The sequence below is a fragment of the Halichoerus grypus genome, chromosome 11, assembly GCF_964656455.1.
Source record: "Halichoerus grypus chromosome 11, mHalGry1.hap1.1, whole genome shotgun sequence".
NCBI classification, from domain to species: Eukaryota; Metazoa; Chordata; class Mammalia; order Carnivora; family Phocidae; genus Halichoerus; species Halichoerus grypus.
Genome location: NC_135722.1, coordinates 46,143,588 through 46,162,225, shown reverse-complemented (window position 1 = coordinate 46,162,225; position 18,638 = coordinate 46,143,588). Strand labels below are relative to the sequence as shown.

Here is an 18,638-nt window from a genome sequence, read left to right as displayed (position 1 = left end):
AGCTGAGGTAGAGGTCTGTCTTTGACAGAGGAACCCCCAACCCTGATGATTTAAAACCAGATGTGGGAAGAATGAATCAAGAAATGCCCAAGGAATGGACTTTGCTTTGGAGAGGGAAGCTGGAGAGCAGAGTAGCTGGCCCTGTGACAGCGCCTTCACTGCAGTGTGCGTGTCCCCCTCCCGGTCAGAAGAATGGATGAAGACTCTTCAGGAACTGTGGGGCCCAGATCAGGGCTCAAACCCTTTCCTGGGGCTGCTGCTCTCATCAGGGTGGCCACTGCTGGGGCGGCTTCACTCCAGAATATTCCCTGGAGAAGACGATTGGCAGTACTCCCATCAGGCCATCAACCACCCACACTTCTGACCAGAGGAAGTAAAGCACCCACAAAAGCCATAACCCAGGCCTGACTCAGGCTGCTGGGCAGCTAAAACAGCTGGGAAGCTGCAAATTGCTCCATTTGCTTGATTGCTTCCTCATAATGCCGGAAAACTTACTTTTTGGACTCTTTTTCAGTGGTTGGGCCTGGTCCCCCGCTGCTGCTGGGGAGCAAATTTGGTTTCCTCACCCTCCTGTGGCGCCACATATAACACTGGCCCAGAGTGAGGAGACCCATGTCTAGAAGTTTGCGAGCCAGTTCTAATTTAGCCTGGTTCTCGAGGCCTCGGGTGCCCTACATGCATGTCTCCATAGGCCTGACTTACACTGAAAAGCCTGGTGAGTGCATCGGGCTGAGCACAGCTGACGTCATCATAGCATGGCCACACCGTTCTCCTTTGGCTCTGGAGCCCAGCTCCCCCGGCCACTTCAGAGTCCTCGGAGGGGAACTGCTTGGGGGTCAGCATCATCCAGTCATATGAAGGCCCTGTGGAAAGGGTCTCCTCTATGTAGTAATCCCACTTCTTGAGGCTGGAGACATTTACATTGGGCTTCAGGGCCTGTTCAAAGAGAATTCTGAAATATAGTTTCATCTTGACCTCAAAGTACCCCAAGTTTATAGGCAGGCCGGCCCCTAACATTTGCAGGGTCCAGGGCAAGAGCATGAATGGATGTTCTAATACCATATGTCTAAATATTTAAATGTTATACATCAAGATAAACTATTAAATAAAATATGTCTCTCCTCCTACCTTGATAAACAGAACTTCCTAATGACCTGGAAGGCCAAGCTCAAAATGAGATATCATGGACTCCTTGGAATTCTACACCAGAAAGTGGTGGCACTGGGGAAGCTAGTCCCAGCTCCCAGTCCTCGGCCTAAGTCCCTGCTCCTCTCACTTTGGCTCTGTCCTATATTCTGAGGGTCTTTTATGAATGTGTATATATACCCCAGCCCACAAAGCTAAACTCTGTCTACTCCCTGCCAAACAGTTATTCCTTAGGCATCCTCGGGGCTCAGGGGCACATGCACTGGCTTGGGAGACAGACTGGAAGTAGTCTCGTGAGTAACTTGGATTTGGGTTAAGAAATTTTGAGGTACCAGAGCATGGTTTAGATAAAGAAGGGGTATCTAAGCACAAACACTTGGTTTCTTGTGCTCTGCACCTTCTGAGGAGGGGTTGCTGGAGAAAGGCCAGAGTGGGGTCCTAATGTATGGAGCCAAGGATAGGGCCTTCTTGCCCCTGAGGAAGGTGGTACTGCTCATCACACCAGTCTGTCCCATCCCAGAGCTTACTTCATATAAACGTGCATCACAGAGCATGGCTGCCCCTGAAATGTCATGCTTCTTGGGCTGCACTCCAAACATCCCTGCTTCCCAAAGGGTTCTTCCATGGCTTTGGTATAAATGGACTTAAAGAAATCTGTCCCAAAGTATTTTAGATTTTTTTTTCAACTTAGATAACCAGTTGAGGTTTCAAGTTTTGTTTGGTCTTCCATCCCGTGGAAAGTTGCCTCGCTTTGACTTTAAGTTACCCCTTCTAGATTTGGGGGTCCAGCTCCTAATTTTTGCAGTCAAGAATATGATGAAGAGTCTCCATTCCATCATAACCCAAACCCATGGTGTATCAAACTTTTAAATAGCCTCTGGTATTTTAAATAGCTTCCTAGTCCAATGTTTATAAAAAGCTTAAATGGCTTATATATACTTAAAAGTAAGGAAAACTTTAACACTAAATATTCAGAAAATGAAACATAAATACTTTCTTACTGTACCTCTATTTCCACTGGTGAATATAAATAATTAAAGAAAATGGGACTCCTCTTGTGCATTCTATCAATACACTCCCAAATACAAATTCCTTTTTTGGCATGCTTGTCTCCTTTATCCTCAAACAAAGTTCCTGTAAGTCCAAAAAAAAAAAAAATCAATAAAACAAAAGTCAAATAAATCAACAGTCTGTCTAAAACTATGATGCGGGTGCCTGGGTGACTCAGTTGGTTAAGCGACTGCCTTTGGCTCAGGTCATGATCCTGGAGTCCAGGGATCAAGTCCCACATCGGGCTCCCTGCTCAGCAGGGAGTTTGCTTCTCCCTCTGACCCTCTTCCCTCTCGTGCTCTCTATCTCTCATTCTCTCTCTCTCAAATAAATAAAATCTTTAAAAATAAATAAATAAAACTATGATGCATGTAGCAGATGAAAAGTAAAATCTATTTTACAGCTCTCAAAACAGCAATGTACGTGCAGAAACCTTAGAGGTAACTGCAAAGCTAAGGAGAGGAATGAACTTCTCAGCTATAGGGGAACAAACCCAAATGCAAGGAAAACATCTGATAAGGTTTTCCCAAGTATTTAGCAGTTCATCATGACCTTCTTCTAATCCACATCCTACATCTAGATCTAGATTCACAGAGCTCCACGCCAGGAGTCATTCTACACATTTTTCAGGAGAAAAGGGAAAGGACTTCGAGTTGATGTGATGAAGCCTAGTTAAAAACATAATTTTAGGTTTCTTTTTCCAGTCTTCGGCTGTTCATTATGAAGCCGTTTAAAGTTTCTTCTTGTTCAGTAGTTTATATATACTGCAAATCATGGTCATGGAGACTTTGGAGGATAGAAGGGTGTGGTCTGTATCTTTGGGTGACTTGACCAAAGCCAAATGTAGAGGGGGGTGCTTCAGGCCTTTTCTGATCCTATCCTTGTACCTATCAAACAGTCAATTTGCCACTCACATGGGCTCACTTTGGTTTTAATAGAGAAGATGTGTAAGGGTGAGGAAGGAGAGTATTTCTTCAAAGGGCCAGGAAGGGTGCCTCTCTTAGCAGTGCTGTCTTGCTTTGAATGAAATGACTCAGTCAAAAGTCAACAAGCATTTTACCAGTTGATCAGAAAAGAATGTTTCAAGCCCAAGGCTGCACAAAATCCTACAAAGAGGCCCCCAAGACTAAGTACTGTTTCTTGTCTACCTTTTAACTGCAGAGTCCAGTGTGGTAGTTCTCAACCCTGGCCACAGATCAGAAAAATCAAGGGCTTTAAAAAATCCCAATGCTTAGGTCTTGCCTCAGACCAATTAAATCAGAATCTCTGAGGATGGGTCCCAGATACTAGTTATTTTAAAAGTTCTCCAAGTGGGGGGCACCGGGGTGGCTCAGTGATTGGGCATCTGCCTTTGGCTCAGGTCATGATCCCAGGGTCCTGGGATTGAGCCCCACATCGGGCTCCCTGCTCAGTGGGAAGCCTGCTTCTCCCTCTCCCACTCCCCCTGCTTGTGTTCCCTCTCTCGCTGTGTCTCTCTCTGTCAAATAAATAAAATCTTAAAAAAAAGATTTAAAAGTTCTCTAAGTGACTCCAATGTCCAATGTAATCAGTTCTCCTTAATGTCTTCCCAACACACAGTGCTTAAGAAATTAAAGTTTCTGATTATGACGTGTGGAATGACAATTCTATGAGTCAACAAAGGTCTGGAATATAAATAAGAACCAGTGCTGTCTCCTTTACCAAAAGTATGAAATATCATACTAGACCATTTAATAGCATACACTGGAAAGCAACATTTTTTGATTTCATATTTTAAACTGAGAACATCAGTAAACATTTTCAGCCACTAGAAGAGTTCTCTTTATGAATATCCAGGTACATATATTGAAAATAGATGATTTTTTTTCTTTACTGTCTTCTTAACAAGATCTTGTGTATCATTCCTTCCCTTCTTAAAAAAACAACAAAAGTAAGAATGTAAAATCCCTGTGGGGAATGTTTTCACAGGGGCTTTCAAAATCTACTCTTTAAAAAAAAAAATAAATAAATAAAATAAAATTCAATGAGTGATTATTATAAGCTAGAAACTGCTAAGAAATTTATAAATATTTCCTCATGTGATCATCATGGCCAAAGGGGTGGGTGCTAATAATGTCCTCATTTTAGAGATGAGGACGCTGAGGAAACTCAGAGAGGCACTAAACTTGTCCAAAGTGCTCAGCTGGTACTAGGAATGCTGGAATTGAACCCTGGTCTATTTGTTCTGGAGCCCATGGCCTTTCCTGCTATTCAAACTGCCTCCAAGGTCCAGCACTTTTCCTACCAGAGTGACTGTACCAGGGACGGTAAAACTAAGTCAAACGTTTCTCTTCAGTGATACCACTTTGGGATGTTAAAATAGTAAGCAAATTTCACCTTTCTACGGTGCTACTGGGACAACCACCTGCAGTCCCTAAGAGCACAGCACATAATCGGAGAATGTGGGCACTCATTCATATCTATTTTACTTTTATTTATTTTTAAAGACTTTATTTATTTGACAGAGAGAGAGACAGCCAGAGACGGAACACAAGCAGGGGGAGTGGGAGAGGAAGAAGCAGGCTTCCTGCAAAGCAGGGAGCCCGATGTGGGGCTCCATCCTAGGACCCTGAGACCATGACCTGAGCCAAAGGCAGACACTTAAGGACTGAGCCACCCAGGTGCCCCATCTATTCTACTTTTATAGTTCAGAGTAATACCCTAAAATGGCCTTGCCATACTTGGGGGTAGATTAGAGTTTTTAATTAAAAACACACAAAACTAACAAAAAAGATGGAACAAGGGAGTGCAAACACATACCATGCTCTAATCTTTCATAGTCTGAATCCAGGAGAAATGTTTTAAAGCGATTAGACACATAGTGGAAAGCCAAAAACTTTAAGTAATAGAGATTGAATTCAAATTCCGTTGGATATTGGTTGTGAACCTGAAACACACAAGACAGAAGAGTAAGAATCAAACTTAACAGAAACTGGATGCCATGCCACTGAATGGTGATCTGAAATTGACCACGTGGTCAATCAACTGAACCCCTACCATGAGTGGAGTGGGAAGGGAACCAGCCTTTTTGAGCGCCTACTACATGCCAGACACCATGCTAGGAGTTTTTATAAACATAATTTCATTTAATCTCCATAAAAACATTGCAAGACAGGCATCATTCTTTTCTGGCTTTACTGAGATATGACTGACATATAACATGGTCAATTTAAGGTATACAACATGATGATTTGATACACATTATCTATTATGAAATGATTACCACAATAGGATTAGTTAACACTTCTACCACTTCACATAATTAGTTTCTTTCTTAGTGAGAACATTTAAGATCCAGTATCTTAGCAACTTTCAAGCATATAATACAGTATTTTTAACTACAGTCATCATGCTGTACATCGGGTTCCCAGAACTTAATCCTCTTATAACTGGAAGTTTGTATCCCTTGACCCGTATCTCCACATTTCCTCCAACCCCCAGCCTCTGGCAACCACCATTCTACTGTCTTTATGAGTTTGGCTTTTTTAGATTCCACATATAAATGAGATCATACTGAATTTATTCTTCTCTGAATTATTTCACTTAGCATAATGCCCTCAAGGTCCAGCCACGTTGTTGCATATGGCAAGATTTCTTTTTTTTTCTCATGGCTGCATAATATTCCATTGTTATATATATAACATTTTCTTTGTCCATTCATCTGTAAGTGGACACTTAGGTTGTTTCCATATGTTAGCTAGTGTGAATAATGCTGCAGTGAATGCAGGAGTACAGCTATGTCTTTGAGATACCAAATTTACTCCCTTGGATAAATACCCAGAAGTGGGATTGCTGGATCATAAGGTCATTCTGTTTTTAGTTTTTTGAGGAACTACTTTTCTACAGTGGCTACACCAATCTACATTCCACCAACTATGCACAAGGGCTCCCTTTTCTCTATATCTTGCCAACACTTGTTACCTCTTGTCTTCATGATACTAGCCATCCTTATAGGCGTGTGGTGATATCTCACCGTGGTTTTGATTATGCATTTCCCTGGTATTAGTGATGTTGAGCACCTTCTCATAATACTTATTGGCTTCTGTATGTCGTCTTTGGAAAAATCCCTATTCAGATCCTCTGAAGATAAGCATTATTATTCCCACGCTCCCCTCCTTTAGAAATGAAGAAGCTGAGGATGAGTAAGATTAAGTAATTTCCCAAGGTCATTTGACAGTAGCCAGTGAAACCAAATTTGAACCCAAGGTCTATGCCTCATTCAGTGCTTTATACTGTGCTAGGGACTCGACAGACATAAGTCGTAACTTGCTTTTCAGGCACTTGTGGTGTAATAGTGTGTAATAAAACAAGAAAAGTTGTACAGAGAAGTTTGTCAGTGAAAGGAATGAGAAGAGGAGGTGGTGGTTTAGAGGACAGCAAGAGATCTTTTCAGGGGGTGCCTGGGTGGCTCAGTCATTAAGCGTCTGCCTTTGGCTCAGGTCATGATCCCAGGGTCCTGGGATCGAGCCCCATATCGGGCTCCCTGCTCCGCAGGAAGTCTGCTTCTCCCTCTCCCCCTGCTTGTGTTCTCTCTCTTGCTGCGTCTGTCAAATAAATAAATAAAATCTTAAAAAAAAAAAAGATCTTTTTGGGACAAAAGAAATATATGGCTGTCTGAAGACAATGCAGGAGAAGCCAGTAGAGAGAGAACAAATTGTGGCAAAAGAGCTGATAACTAAGAGAGCAAGGCCCCGGGGAAAGCAAGAATGAATGAGGCTAAGGGCTCAGATACAGGGAACAGCTTTGGAAATGAGGAGGGATAGAAGAGTAGATTAGAAGAAAGAGATGTTCAAGTGCCAAGGGAAGGGGGAAGGGCTTATGCCTTTTAACTTAATTCCTCATCATTAAATTAGGCAGTGAGGTCACTGGATGTAGGAATAAGGATGAAGGCATGATGTGGGAGAGAGGGAGAAGGCAGAGCTTGGAATGGTTACTGAGCTATAGCGTACTTTAGACAAGCTGTATGCAGACTCTACGGAGCCATCTTATGTTGGCAGAAGGTAGGCTGATGACCTTGTGACTCCAGTCCACCTAGCAATCTCACCTCTATATTGCTCAATCTCTCATGACCATTAGAGAATTTTGTTTGGTTGAGATAAGTTCCAATCATAATTATATTTGCTTAAAAGCTGTTTCAAATGAACATGTTAGGCAGGCTGTCTAGAAGCCAGCTTTTCTCTCCATGTTTAATTTGGCAATGTAGGCCCACATTTGGTCAGCCAAAGTGAGCAGGCATGTGTGTAATATGTTGATGTTACCGCCTAATAGATCAGTGAGAATTTAAAGTCATGATCTGGGTATCATTGATTTATCAAAGTTTATCATCTGGTTAGAAACCTAGTTTTCTGTGATTAAAGATTTTTTCCCCCTATAACATTTTCTTATTGGCTTTTTAAATGAACTAAAATTTTAGCTCAGAAGTAATATAAAATAAAGTGGATTTTAGGAAAATATATTAAAAGAGAGTGTGACTCTCATTCAATAGGCTTGTATATTGCAGAGCTGCTTCCCTGCTCTCAGCCACTTCCTGTTGCATTGGATCTCCAGAAGACTGGAGAGCTTTCCATGGGACAACTGTGACATGGCCCTGAATAGCCAGGTAGTGTGCCCTATTCCAGTGTTTCAGAACCGCACGCTCCCTAGTCCGAGCTCCTGGTTCGGAATCAATGGCGACACCCAACAGCCAGTGTCACATGATAGAGAGGGGGTGACTCAGATTGTGGGTGGTAGGACAGAAGGAGACAGGCCCAGGATGGAACTTGGTTCCCTTCCATCTGAGAGTCTCAGGGAGGAGGAATCTGCAATGTGCTCAAGGAGAGTGAGCTCCAAGAACAACTTTGCCCCAACAGATGTTGGAATAAACCTTGTTGGTCACAGGGAAGAAGAGTTCAGGGCTATTTCTAAGGACCCAGTCCATAACAGGTTCTAAAAAATTTTTTAAAAACTTTTATTAAACAAAGCTCCAAATAACAAAACCATTCTCTCAATGACTATTCTCCCTAGAAACCACTGCCTCATACCTATCTGTTATCTTTCCTTGATTATTCTGATACTTAATATGCTTAAGTATATAATTTTGAAGACCCACTTATGAGGTAAAGTAAAATGGAAATAATGAATATGACCTTAAGTTGAACTTACAGGCATTTCAGGGAGATCATACGCTAGGACTAGAAGCAAAACTCCTCTACAAGTGGAAAAATACTTTCATAGCCCACTGTACTGAGTGACTGGCCTCACCACAAATCCCGGACCCTACAATTATGTTAGCAAGGTTAGACACTTCTCAAGGCCCCTGGCACTCACCCTGCTTGAATTGGAATTGGTGCTTAGATAGCATCACAGTGTCAGTGCTCAGGGGCACTGTTCGTGTGTCTGAGTGTCTGAGTACCACAAGGGCACCTGCTGGCGCTAACTGTTTGAGGCCAAAAGACAATTTGCTCCCAAACTGGGGTTAATTATTAGGTCTATTGGAAATAGAAAAGAAGATACAGAGCAATTTTTTTTTTTTTTAATTCTTTAGCCACAGTTTAAGAAACAAGCATGTGAGGATTTCTTCCACGGGGGGAAGAAAAAATCAGATTGACTTGAATGCTGGGTTGATTAATACGTAGATAGCCACATTTGGAATCTGACATGAAGAAACATGGGAAAAATGTCTATTTAGATCCTCTGCCCATTAAAAAAATTTTTTTTTTAAAATCACTGAGTTGTAGGAACTCTCTATCTATTGTGGATATGAACCCCTTATCAGATAGAAGATTCCAAAATATCATCTCCCATTCAGTAGATTGCCCTCTCATTTTGATGTTTCCTTCATTGTGCAGAAGAAGCTTTTTGGTTTGATGTAGTCCCATTTGTTTATTTTTGCTTTTGCTTCCCTTGCCTTTGGAATCTTCTAGGAATTTTATAGTTTTAGGTCTTAAATTCAAGTCTTTAATCCATTTTGAGTTAATTTTTGTATATGGTGTAAGATAGTGGTCTAGTTTCATTCTTTTTCATGTAGTTGTCCAGTTTTTCCATTTGCTAAAGACTGTCCTTTCTCCATTTTATGTTCTTGGCTCCTTTGTTGTAAATTAATTGTCCATATATGTGTGGGTTTATTTCTGGGCTCTCAATTCTGTTTTCTGAAATGTGTTTTTACCATAATGAGAAACAAAGACCTGATTGTATTTGCATGACAAAATATGGTGCTTGATTTCCAGTAAAAAAGAAAAATTAAACTTTCTCCACTTAGTCCTATCTCCCCAGGGACTCAGTTTGTCTAGTTCACTGGCTTTTTTTCCTGCTTGTCAATGGGACACCTAGGTTCTTCTGCTGTAAAATACCACAGTGGTCTCCAAAAAGCACAATCCACATGCTTCCTTCCCCTTCTGTTAAGTATTGCTTTATCCTACTATCTTTATTTTTTTAATTTTTAATTTTGTAAAGATTTTATTTGTTTTTGTGCATGCAAAAGAGAGAGAGAGAGAACGAGTGAGCACGCACAGGAGCAGGAATGGTGGGAGTTGTGGGGGAGGGGTAGGGGGAGAGGGAGAGGGAGAAGCAGATTCCCCGATGAGCAGGGAGCCCGACATTGGGCTCAATCCCTGGACCCTGAGATCATGACCTGAGCCAAAGGCAGATGCTTAACTGACAGCCACCCAGGGGCCCCAAGAATTCTTGAATTATTCTGGATACAAGCCCTTTAAGCAGATACATGATTTGTCTTTTCATTTTATTAACAGGGATTTTTTAAAGAACAAAAGTTTTAAATTTTGACAAGGTCTAATTTATGAATTTGTTCTTTTAATAAACCATGCTTTTGGGGTTGAATGTAAGATACCCTTGCCTAACCCAAGGTCACAAAGATTTCTTCCTATGTTTTGTTCCAGAAGTTGTATAATGTTAGGTCTTACATTTAGGTCTATGATCCCTTTTGAATTAACTTTTATATTGGTGCAAAGTTTTTTGTTTGTTTTTGCATCTGGAAATCCAATTGTCTCGCACTATTTGTTGAAAAGACTATCCCTTCTCTACCAATTGCTTTTGCACCTTCATTGAAAATCAGTTTTCCACATATCACATATAGTGTGGGACTATTTCTGGACTTTATTCTGTTCCACTGACCTATCTTTATACCAATTATCACACAATCTTGATTACTGTAGCTTTATAATAAAATCAGATAGTGCTAGTCTTCCAATTTTGTTCTTTTTCAAAGTTGTTTTGGCTATTCTAGATTCTTTGCATTTCCATATGGATTTTAGAATGAGCTTGCCAATTTCTACAAAACAGCCTCCTGGGAGTTTGATTGTGATCTGGGGAGACTGACATTTCAACAATACTGAATCCTCTGACCCATAAACAAGAGGTATTTCTTGATTTATTTAGGCCTTTAATTTCTCTCAGTAATGTTTTGTAGTTTTCAGTGTCTAGGCTTTTAACATATTGTTAGATTTCTTTCATGTTTTTTTGATACTATTGTAAAGATAATTTTTACATTTTAATTTTCCAATAATTCATTGCTAGTATGTGGAAATACTAGTGATTTTTGTATATTGATCAGGTATTCTGTAGCCTTGCTAAATTCACTTATTCTAGTAGTTTTTTGTAGATTCCATAGACAACCATGTTGTATGTGAATAAAGATAATTTCACTTCTTTTCTAATGTGGATGTCTTTATTTTCATTATTTTCTTGCCTTATTGCATGGCTAGGGCCTTTATTTAGTACAATGTTGAATAGAAGTGGTGAAGTAGACATCCACATCTTGTTCCTGATCTTAAGGGAAAAGCATTTAGTCTTTCACTATTAAGTATGATGTTAGCTGTAGGTTCTTAAAAAATAGATACTATCTAGAGTTTGAGGAAGTTCCCTTCTATTTCTAGTTTCCTGAACATTTTTACAAGGAATGGATGTTATATTTTCTCAAATGGTTTTTTGCATCTATTGGGATGACCATATGTTTTTGTTTTTTTTTAAAGTTTCTTAATATGGTGAAATTATTTTGACTGATTTTTTTTTAAGATTTTATTTATTTGACAGAGAGAGACACAGCGAAAGAGGGAACACAAGCAGAGGGAGTGGGAGAGGGAGAAGCAGGCCTCCCATGGAGCAGGGAGCCAGATGCAGGGCTCGATCCCAGGACCCTGGGATCATGACCTGAGCCGAAGCCAGATGCTTAACGACTGAGCCACCCAGGTGCCCCTATTTTGACTGATTTTGACTGTGTAACCAGCTGTGCATTCCTGGGATAAATGCCACTTGACCATGGCATATTATCTTTTAAATATATTGTTGGATTTGATTTGCTAAAATTTTGTTTAGAAAATTTGAATGTGTGATCATCACAGATACTGGTCTATAGTTTTCTTTTGTTGTCTTTGTCAGGCCAGGGTAATGCTGGTCTCATAGACTGAGGTGAGTATTCCCTTTGCTTCAATTTTCTGGAAGAGTTTTTGTAGAGTTGCTATTATTTCTTCCTAAATACTTGGCAGAATTAACCAGTGAAGCTACACAGGTCTGAAGTTTTCAGTGTGGAAAGACTTTAACTACAATTTCCTTAATAGACACAGGCTTATTCAAATTATATATTTCTTCCTGAGTGAGTGTGATAGGTTGTGTCTTTCAAGGAATTTGTCCATTTCATCTAAATTGTTGATTTTATTGGTGCAAAATTGTTCATAGTATTCCCTTATGGTCCTTTTAATATCTGTAGACTCTGTAGTGATGTCATCTTTCTCATTTCTATTATTGGTATTTTGTGTCTTTCTTTGATCAGTCTGGCTAGAAGTTTATCAATTCTATCGATCTTTTTAGAGAACAGCATTTGGTTTCATTATTTTTCTTTATTGTTGGCCACAAGATTTTTGAGGCCTAAAGGCAAATCTGCTTCAAATAAATTTAGCCTTATTTTATTATGTAGAATTGGAAATAATAGGCCTCTCAGCCTATAAATTAATTCTATATGAGCATTTCCCCAAATATGTTGATGAGTAGAGTTTTAGGCCTTTCTCAGGCATCATCTGGATTCTGTTGTCCAAAATAATTTTATATTTATCTTGATGGAAGATAAAAATATACAGACTTAAAAGACGAAGTTATGTGTGGTATTTTAGTTTTGTTTTCCATCATGGAGTGAAACCTGCCAATTTCACTTATTTATAAGAAGAGAATCTGAAATGGAATTTGGAGAAACATGAATTTATAGGGTCTTATTTTTTGCCCATGTGTCACTAAGTACTTTATAAAATTTAAAGGCCCATAAAATAAGCTATGACTCAAATCCCAGGAAAGATCAATGTTTTAGGAATAAAATATAATAAGTTAACATTAGATTTTGCTTTCAAGAATTAGAAACGTTAAGCTACAAGAGACCCTATATAGAATGGTATCAACATTGGAAAAATTGTGGGTATGATAGATACACCCTAGAAAAATAGGTAATTAATGTAGGTTCTTTTTTTTTTTTTTTAAAGATTTTATTTATTTATTTGACAGAGAGAGACACAGCAAGAGAGGGAACACAAGCAGGGGGAGTGGGAAGGGAGAAGCAGGCTCCCCGCAGAGCAGGGAGCCCGATGTGGGACTCGATCCCAGGACCCTGGGATCATGACCTGAGCCGAAGGCAGTCGCTTAACCGACTGAGCCACCCAGGCGCCCATTAATGTAGGTTCTTATTTCAAGATAAAGATTTAACAAACATTAACTGTGCAGTTTCTACTGTGCCAATCACTTTACATAAGATTTGTAATCCTTCTGATAGCTATCTATCTATCCATGTATCTATCTAGAAACCAAAGCACAGAGAGGTTAAATAATTTGTTAAAGATCAAAAATTAGTAAGTAAGACTGATATGTAAATGCAGATTTATTTTATGGGCTCAAAATATTAAAAACTTTAATGTAAAATAGCTTTGATATAAAACGGCTTGGATTATATCAATTTCTGCCAGTTTTCAAATGAATGGGAAGCGGGCAGACACCAGAAACTTTGAATATACCATTACTCCATTAACTGCAGTTATTTTGCCAATATTAATGGATAAATTTTAGAGTAACCAAACCGCGTGAGGGCAGCTTGGCTCCTCATACATGTGCTCACAAGGAAAGTTCATAGCTTCAAGAGGCAAATATTTTTTCTTTTTGGAATAGGACCTAGCATAGTGCTGGCATATGGTAACTGTGAGGAGAACCATATCACACAGCCAGACCAGAGTGAGTCAATTTACAACTTGAATAAACTTCAAAAGCAAAGTTATAACTGTTGTTTTTCTCAAAGTAGGAAATAATGAAAAAGTTCTAAGAAACGCTCAAAGATTTACTCTAATGTTGAAAGAGAGGAGATGCTTTCCTATACTTCATGTTTTCATTCATATTATACATATCTGTGCCCTTGGTATTATATTTTAAAAATAAATTTTAGGTAAAAATTTCATTTTTGTATTTTGGATGTATTTCTTTTTGAATTTGGTTCAACTATTTTAAGAAAAGGAAGCATCCTGTAATGGTATCATTTGAACTAAGCCAATTTCTTCTAGAAGCAACAAAAAAATTGCCAGATGTTGCTATTATGAAACAGTGATCTAGCATTTATAATTCATCTGACACCTGGATATACTGGCGTAAACAATGGCTTTTTATATGATGAGGCAGTTCTAATTTAAGATCAGTGCTTCATCTGTTTTCTTTGTAACTCTACTAGTACTAATGGACAAGTCTAGGCAAATTTCCATAGACTGTCTTTTGGCATTCAGCATGTTAGAAATGGTTAATAAGCAGTGAACACATTCCACCTGGGAGTTTCGCTTGCTGCTGCATAATTTTGCACTTTTTTTTTTTTAAATGTTGTTGGGCCTGGCTCTGTTTTGTGCCCCTGAGAGACTGAGGACAGCAGTAATTCGAATTGTCTGGCAAACGTTGGAGTCATGTAAAGCACTAGTGTTCATTTGAAAGGTATTCAAAGAAGGCATTTTCTAATGCCTAAAACTAGTAATGTAGGAGATGATGAAACACTACCTTATAATTAAGTCAGCAAGAGTCAGAAGCACTATTTGTTAACTACAGTCCTCTACAGTCTTCTGTTTTTGAATGAATAAACAATCCCTTTTCAGCACAAAGTAATTTGCTTCACCAAAGCTGATACCTATCATAGCCAAGCATCCTTTAAATACTGCAATTAAGGTCATATGCTTGCTTTGCCATGACTTGCCTCCGCTCAGGTTATTATGTGTGAGGGTACTAAGGCAAAAGAGGGTTCAGGCAAATTTTTAAAAATTCATATTTTAATTTAAAAAATTTTAATGTTGGGGCGCCTGGGTGACTCAGTCAGTTAGGTGTCCAACTGTTGATTTTGGCTCAGGTCATGATCTCAGAGTTGTGAGATCGAGCCCTGCGTCAGGCTCCATGCTCAGTGGGGAGTCTGCTTCTCTCTCTCCCTCTCTCTCTCTTTCTCTCTCCCTCTGGTCCTCACCCCACTCGCACTCTCTCTCTCCCTAAAATAAATAAATCTTTTTTAAAAAATATTTTATTCATTTATATGTGAGAGAGAGAGAGCACAAGCAGGGGGAGTGGCAGGCAGAGGGAGAAGCAGACTCCCTGCTGAGAAGGGAGCCCAATGCGGGGCTCGATCCCAGGACCCTGGGATCATGGCCTGAGCTGAAGGCAGACGCTTAATGACTGAGCCACCCAGGTACCTCCTGAAAAGATCTCTTGCTGTCCTCTAAACCACCACCTCCTCTTCTCATTCCTTTCACTGACAAACTTCTCTGTACAACTTTTCTTGTTTTATTACACACTATTACACCACAAGTGCCTGAAAAGCAAGTTACGACTTATGTCTGTCGAGTCCCTAGCAGCACTGAATGAGGCATAGACCTTGGGTTCAAATTTGGTTTCACTGGCTACTGTCAACTGACTGAGCCACCCCGGTGTCCCAATAAATAAATCTTTAAAAAAATCTATAAAAAAATTTAATGTGGTACAATCAGATTTAAATTAATACTAAAGGAGTCTTTAGGCCCTGAACAATATTATCTTCTACAGTTTGTGAAGCATTCATCTACAAATAACTGAGCTATCACTAAAGCTCAATTTATACAGAACATTTGAATTTTAACTCATCATTTAAAATAAAAAGCTCCTAGAAATCAAACATACATCCTAAGATGTTTTAGATAACATATCATTTTAGCATCTATTGTAATGTATTCTAAAGACAACAGGAATATAATTTATACTTCACTTTTGTTTATATTAAGTTACTTTGTTTACACCACTTAAGGGGTACTCACACAATGCAGGTTACTTTCCAATTCTAGATCACACTCCTACCTACCCCCAACAATAAAATATAAGTATTCCATATCAAGTAATTATTATTATACTTGGGGTAGAATGATGTTCTCATTTTCGAGGACAATATGTCTTCTATGAGAACCTCCCATCTCTTACTGACTGTTAGTGCCTTCTTTTGCTGATTCTCATGTTTAGGGATGCAGAATTCTGCAAGTTGAACATGGATATTTAACATATTTAATAGCTCATTTAACTTAAGCCAAATTAGGCCATACATACTCAGCACCCTGCAACTCTCCCTTAATTAAAGGAAAGGAATTTTTATAAGGCAAAAAACCTAAAAGGAGGTGGGGAGAATGGGAAGAGAGACAGTAGCAGGTCAAGAAAATTCAGCACATTTATGAACGATGGAAAATAGAAGGAAGAATAGCAATAAATGATAGAAGATGAGAAGCTACATTGGGATGCTTATAGGATGAAAATGATTTGAGAAGGTAACAGCTTGCCCTTTAAACCCAGAAAGGCTCAGGACTCAGAGGCCCAAGAGCTGAGTAACATATATGGGGGTGAAATGGGAGCCAAAAATGAGGACTAGGTCTAAGTCTATAGAGGAAGTGGTGAGATCTCCAGCGTCCTTTCCGACCCCATGTAGTCATGTGATTGCCTCCTTGAAAGCAAGGGATTAGAAGTTTGTCCTCTGGAAAAAACAAACTTGATGAGCCCTGGACTTGGGAACGGCAGGAACAACTGGGTTAGTGATGAGGCTTGAAACTGAAAATAGCATAGAAAAAGAAAAAATCTGCACACTTAAGAGGGATCTCCCTGGACCTATTTCCTGCCCTATTTCTAAAGAGCAGGCAGCCAGGCTTTTAAATATTTTCTGGGCACCAGACTGACAAATTTTTCTCTGGAGAAACTAGATAGCTGCTCTTTTCTTTTTCTGGAACTTCAGTTAACTGAGCTGTTCGACTTACTAATTAAAATTCTGTTTTTCCAGTCATTGATATACAATTTACATATAATAAAATTTCTCTATTTACAGCATACAGGCTGACTGTTTAGCTTTGGTCATTTGTGTAATCACCACCACAATTAGGACAGAACAGTTCCCTCATCCTAAAAAGTTTGGTCATGCCCCTTTATGGTCCCTGACCACTGGTCCCAAGCAACCACTGATCTGTTTTCTGTCACTACAGTTTTGCCTTTTGTAGAATTTTCTATAAATGAAATCATATAGTTTGTAGTTGCTTTTACCTGCCTCCCCAAATCTCTGCCAGTTATACTGAGAAATAATTGACATACATCACTGTGTAAGTTTAAGGTAGACAGCCTAGTGCATTTGGTAAGCAATATAAGGTAATAAGCAAGGTAATAAGAAGTGCTTTCATGAAGAACTCATATGCTTTCACCTATCTAGATGTGAGAAAAAGATGCTTGCTCCTCTCCCTGGTCTCAGCTAAGCTTTCTGTTTCAGAGACAATGGGCTCCAAATGTCTCTCTCATCTATCTGCCAAAAGGAGTATGAAATAAAAAGGCTCATATTCAAATAGTAAACAAATACACATTTGCTGCAAAGATTTAAAATGTAAGCTCAACCTTGTAACCATCTTCTCCAGATGCTGCTCAGACAGAATTCATTGAAATTATTCAATAGATCTTTTCTTTAAGAAGCTCATTAGAGCAATCAAAAATAACCACCAGAGTGTGTATGTGGGGAATGGGGTGGGGGTGGGGGGATGAAAAGTCACTGCTAATGGGTATAGAGTTTCTTTTAGGAGTGGTAACATGTTCTAAAATTGATTGTGGCAATTACACAACTGTGAATATACTAACAACTATTGAATTGTATAAATTTTAAATAAATGAAAAATTATGTAGTGAATTAATAAAGCTGATCAAATGATTAACAGAATAAAAAACCAAACCAAAACAAAACCCATACACCAACTAGGCCTCTTTAGAAGACCTAGTTTCAGTTCTGGTTCCTGAAAACATTTCCACCTCTCCTTCCAATAGATACCTGAGGCCAACCTATTTCAAAGAGGCTCACTGTTCTGACAAATACGTTTGACATGCCAGAACCTATTCATTGTTGTGGTGCAGATGAAACAAAGCTGGAAATGTCAACCTTGCTTTTCTTAGGCCAATTTAGCAAACCTAGTGCCCTGCAATTCTGAAGCCCAATTCTGATTCAGACCCCATTAGGAAGTTTATATCTGATGTGCCTGAGATGAGGGTAGGAGGGAGCCCAGAGCATTCAAATCTCCCTATCCCCCTGCTCCCCCTGGGTTTGACTGGATTATATACCTGGGTTTCTGTCTGGTCTCTTGATTAGCCCTGATTAGGTCACTAAGTAGAACCGAGCCAGTGTTCTCAATCTCCAGGCTTGCTTGATTGGGCCCCGATTCTTTCTCAGGGGTTAGGCTCTACCTTCTATAGTCCTAGGCACAAGCTAAGATCCTCCCAAATTGGGAAGACCACCTGCTGGATTTCAGGCCCTGCCATCATCTAGAGATTTTTGCTGTTCTACCATAGATCAAACCTTCCTGGACAACAAACCCAAGTGTGCCCCTCTTCTTGGGAGATGATAATTTAGAATGCTGGCCACTTCACACGGGGGCCAGCCCAATTGCCAACTCAGCTCTCCTAGTTTTAGAAACCAACTAGTTCTTTTTCTTCTCTATTCCCAGGAATCCGCTGCTAAGATTTCAGCAAGTCTTATGGCTGAGTCCATCAGAGTCATGACATGAAGATACCAGGCATAGAACTGCAATGCGCGATAAATGCTAGTTCTTTTCTTTCCTTCATATCAAGTCAATTTAAGTTTGCTCTACTTACCTGGTGTACACAGTCTAAGAACTGCAGGAAGATTGGAGTAAAACCACTACCCTGACAGTTGAGAGTCAAGCTGCTCCGCTGACTGAATTTATGACCAAAAGAGAGCCATTCTTTTTCGACCAACATCCGGAAGCCTTCAAGTGTCCTATAAAAGGGATCACTGAGTAACTGAACCAGGGATGTCACCTAGGGCACAAGCAGGATGGATACTTCATTACTTTCAGTCCTGAAAAAATTTTGTTACTAAGGCAGGCAAAGTCACCTGAACAGCAAATTTGTTCACTAACTGCCCCAGGACAGCCAATCAG

The 18,638-nt window shown here is 39.6% G+C and overlaps 1 protein-coding gene across 4 annotated transcripts in view; it reads right to left on the bottom strand.

The window, feature by feature from the left end:
• SBF2 (SET binding factor 2) overlaps positions 1-18,638 on the bottom strand; it is a 454,330-nt gene that overhangs the window by 7,958 nt on the left and 427,734 nt on the right. For all 4 annotated transcript variants that reach the window (XM_078058407.1, XM_078058408.1, XM_078058411.1 and 1 more), the window contains 4 exons: positions 18,331-18,516; positions 4,975-5,101; positions 2,153-2,280; positions 703-936 (listed from right to left, as the gene is read on the bottom strand). In XM_078058407.1, the coding sequence (XP_077914533.1) occupies positions 703-936; positions 2,153-2,280; positions 4,975-5,101; positions 18,331-18,516 (675 nt within the window). The remainder of the gene's footprint in view (positions 1-702; positions 937-2,152; positions 2,281-4,974; positions 5,102-18,330; positions 18,517-18,638) is intronic.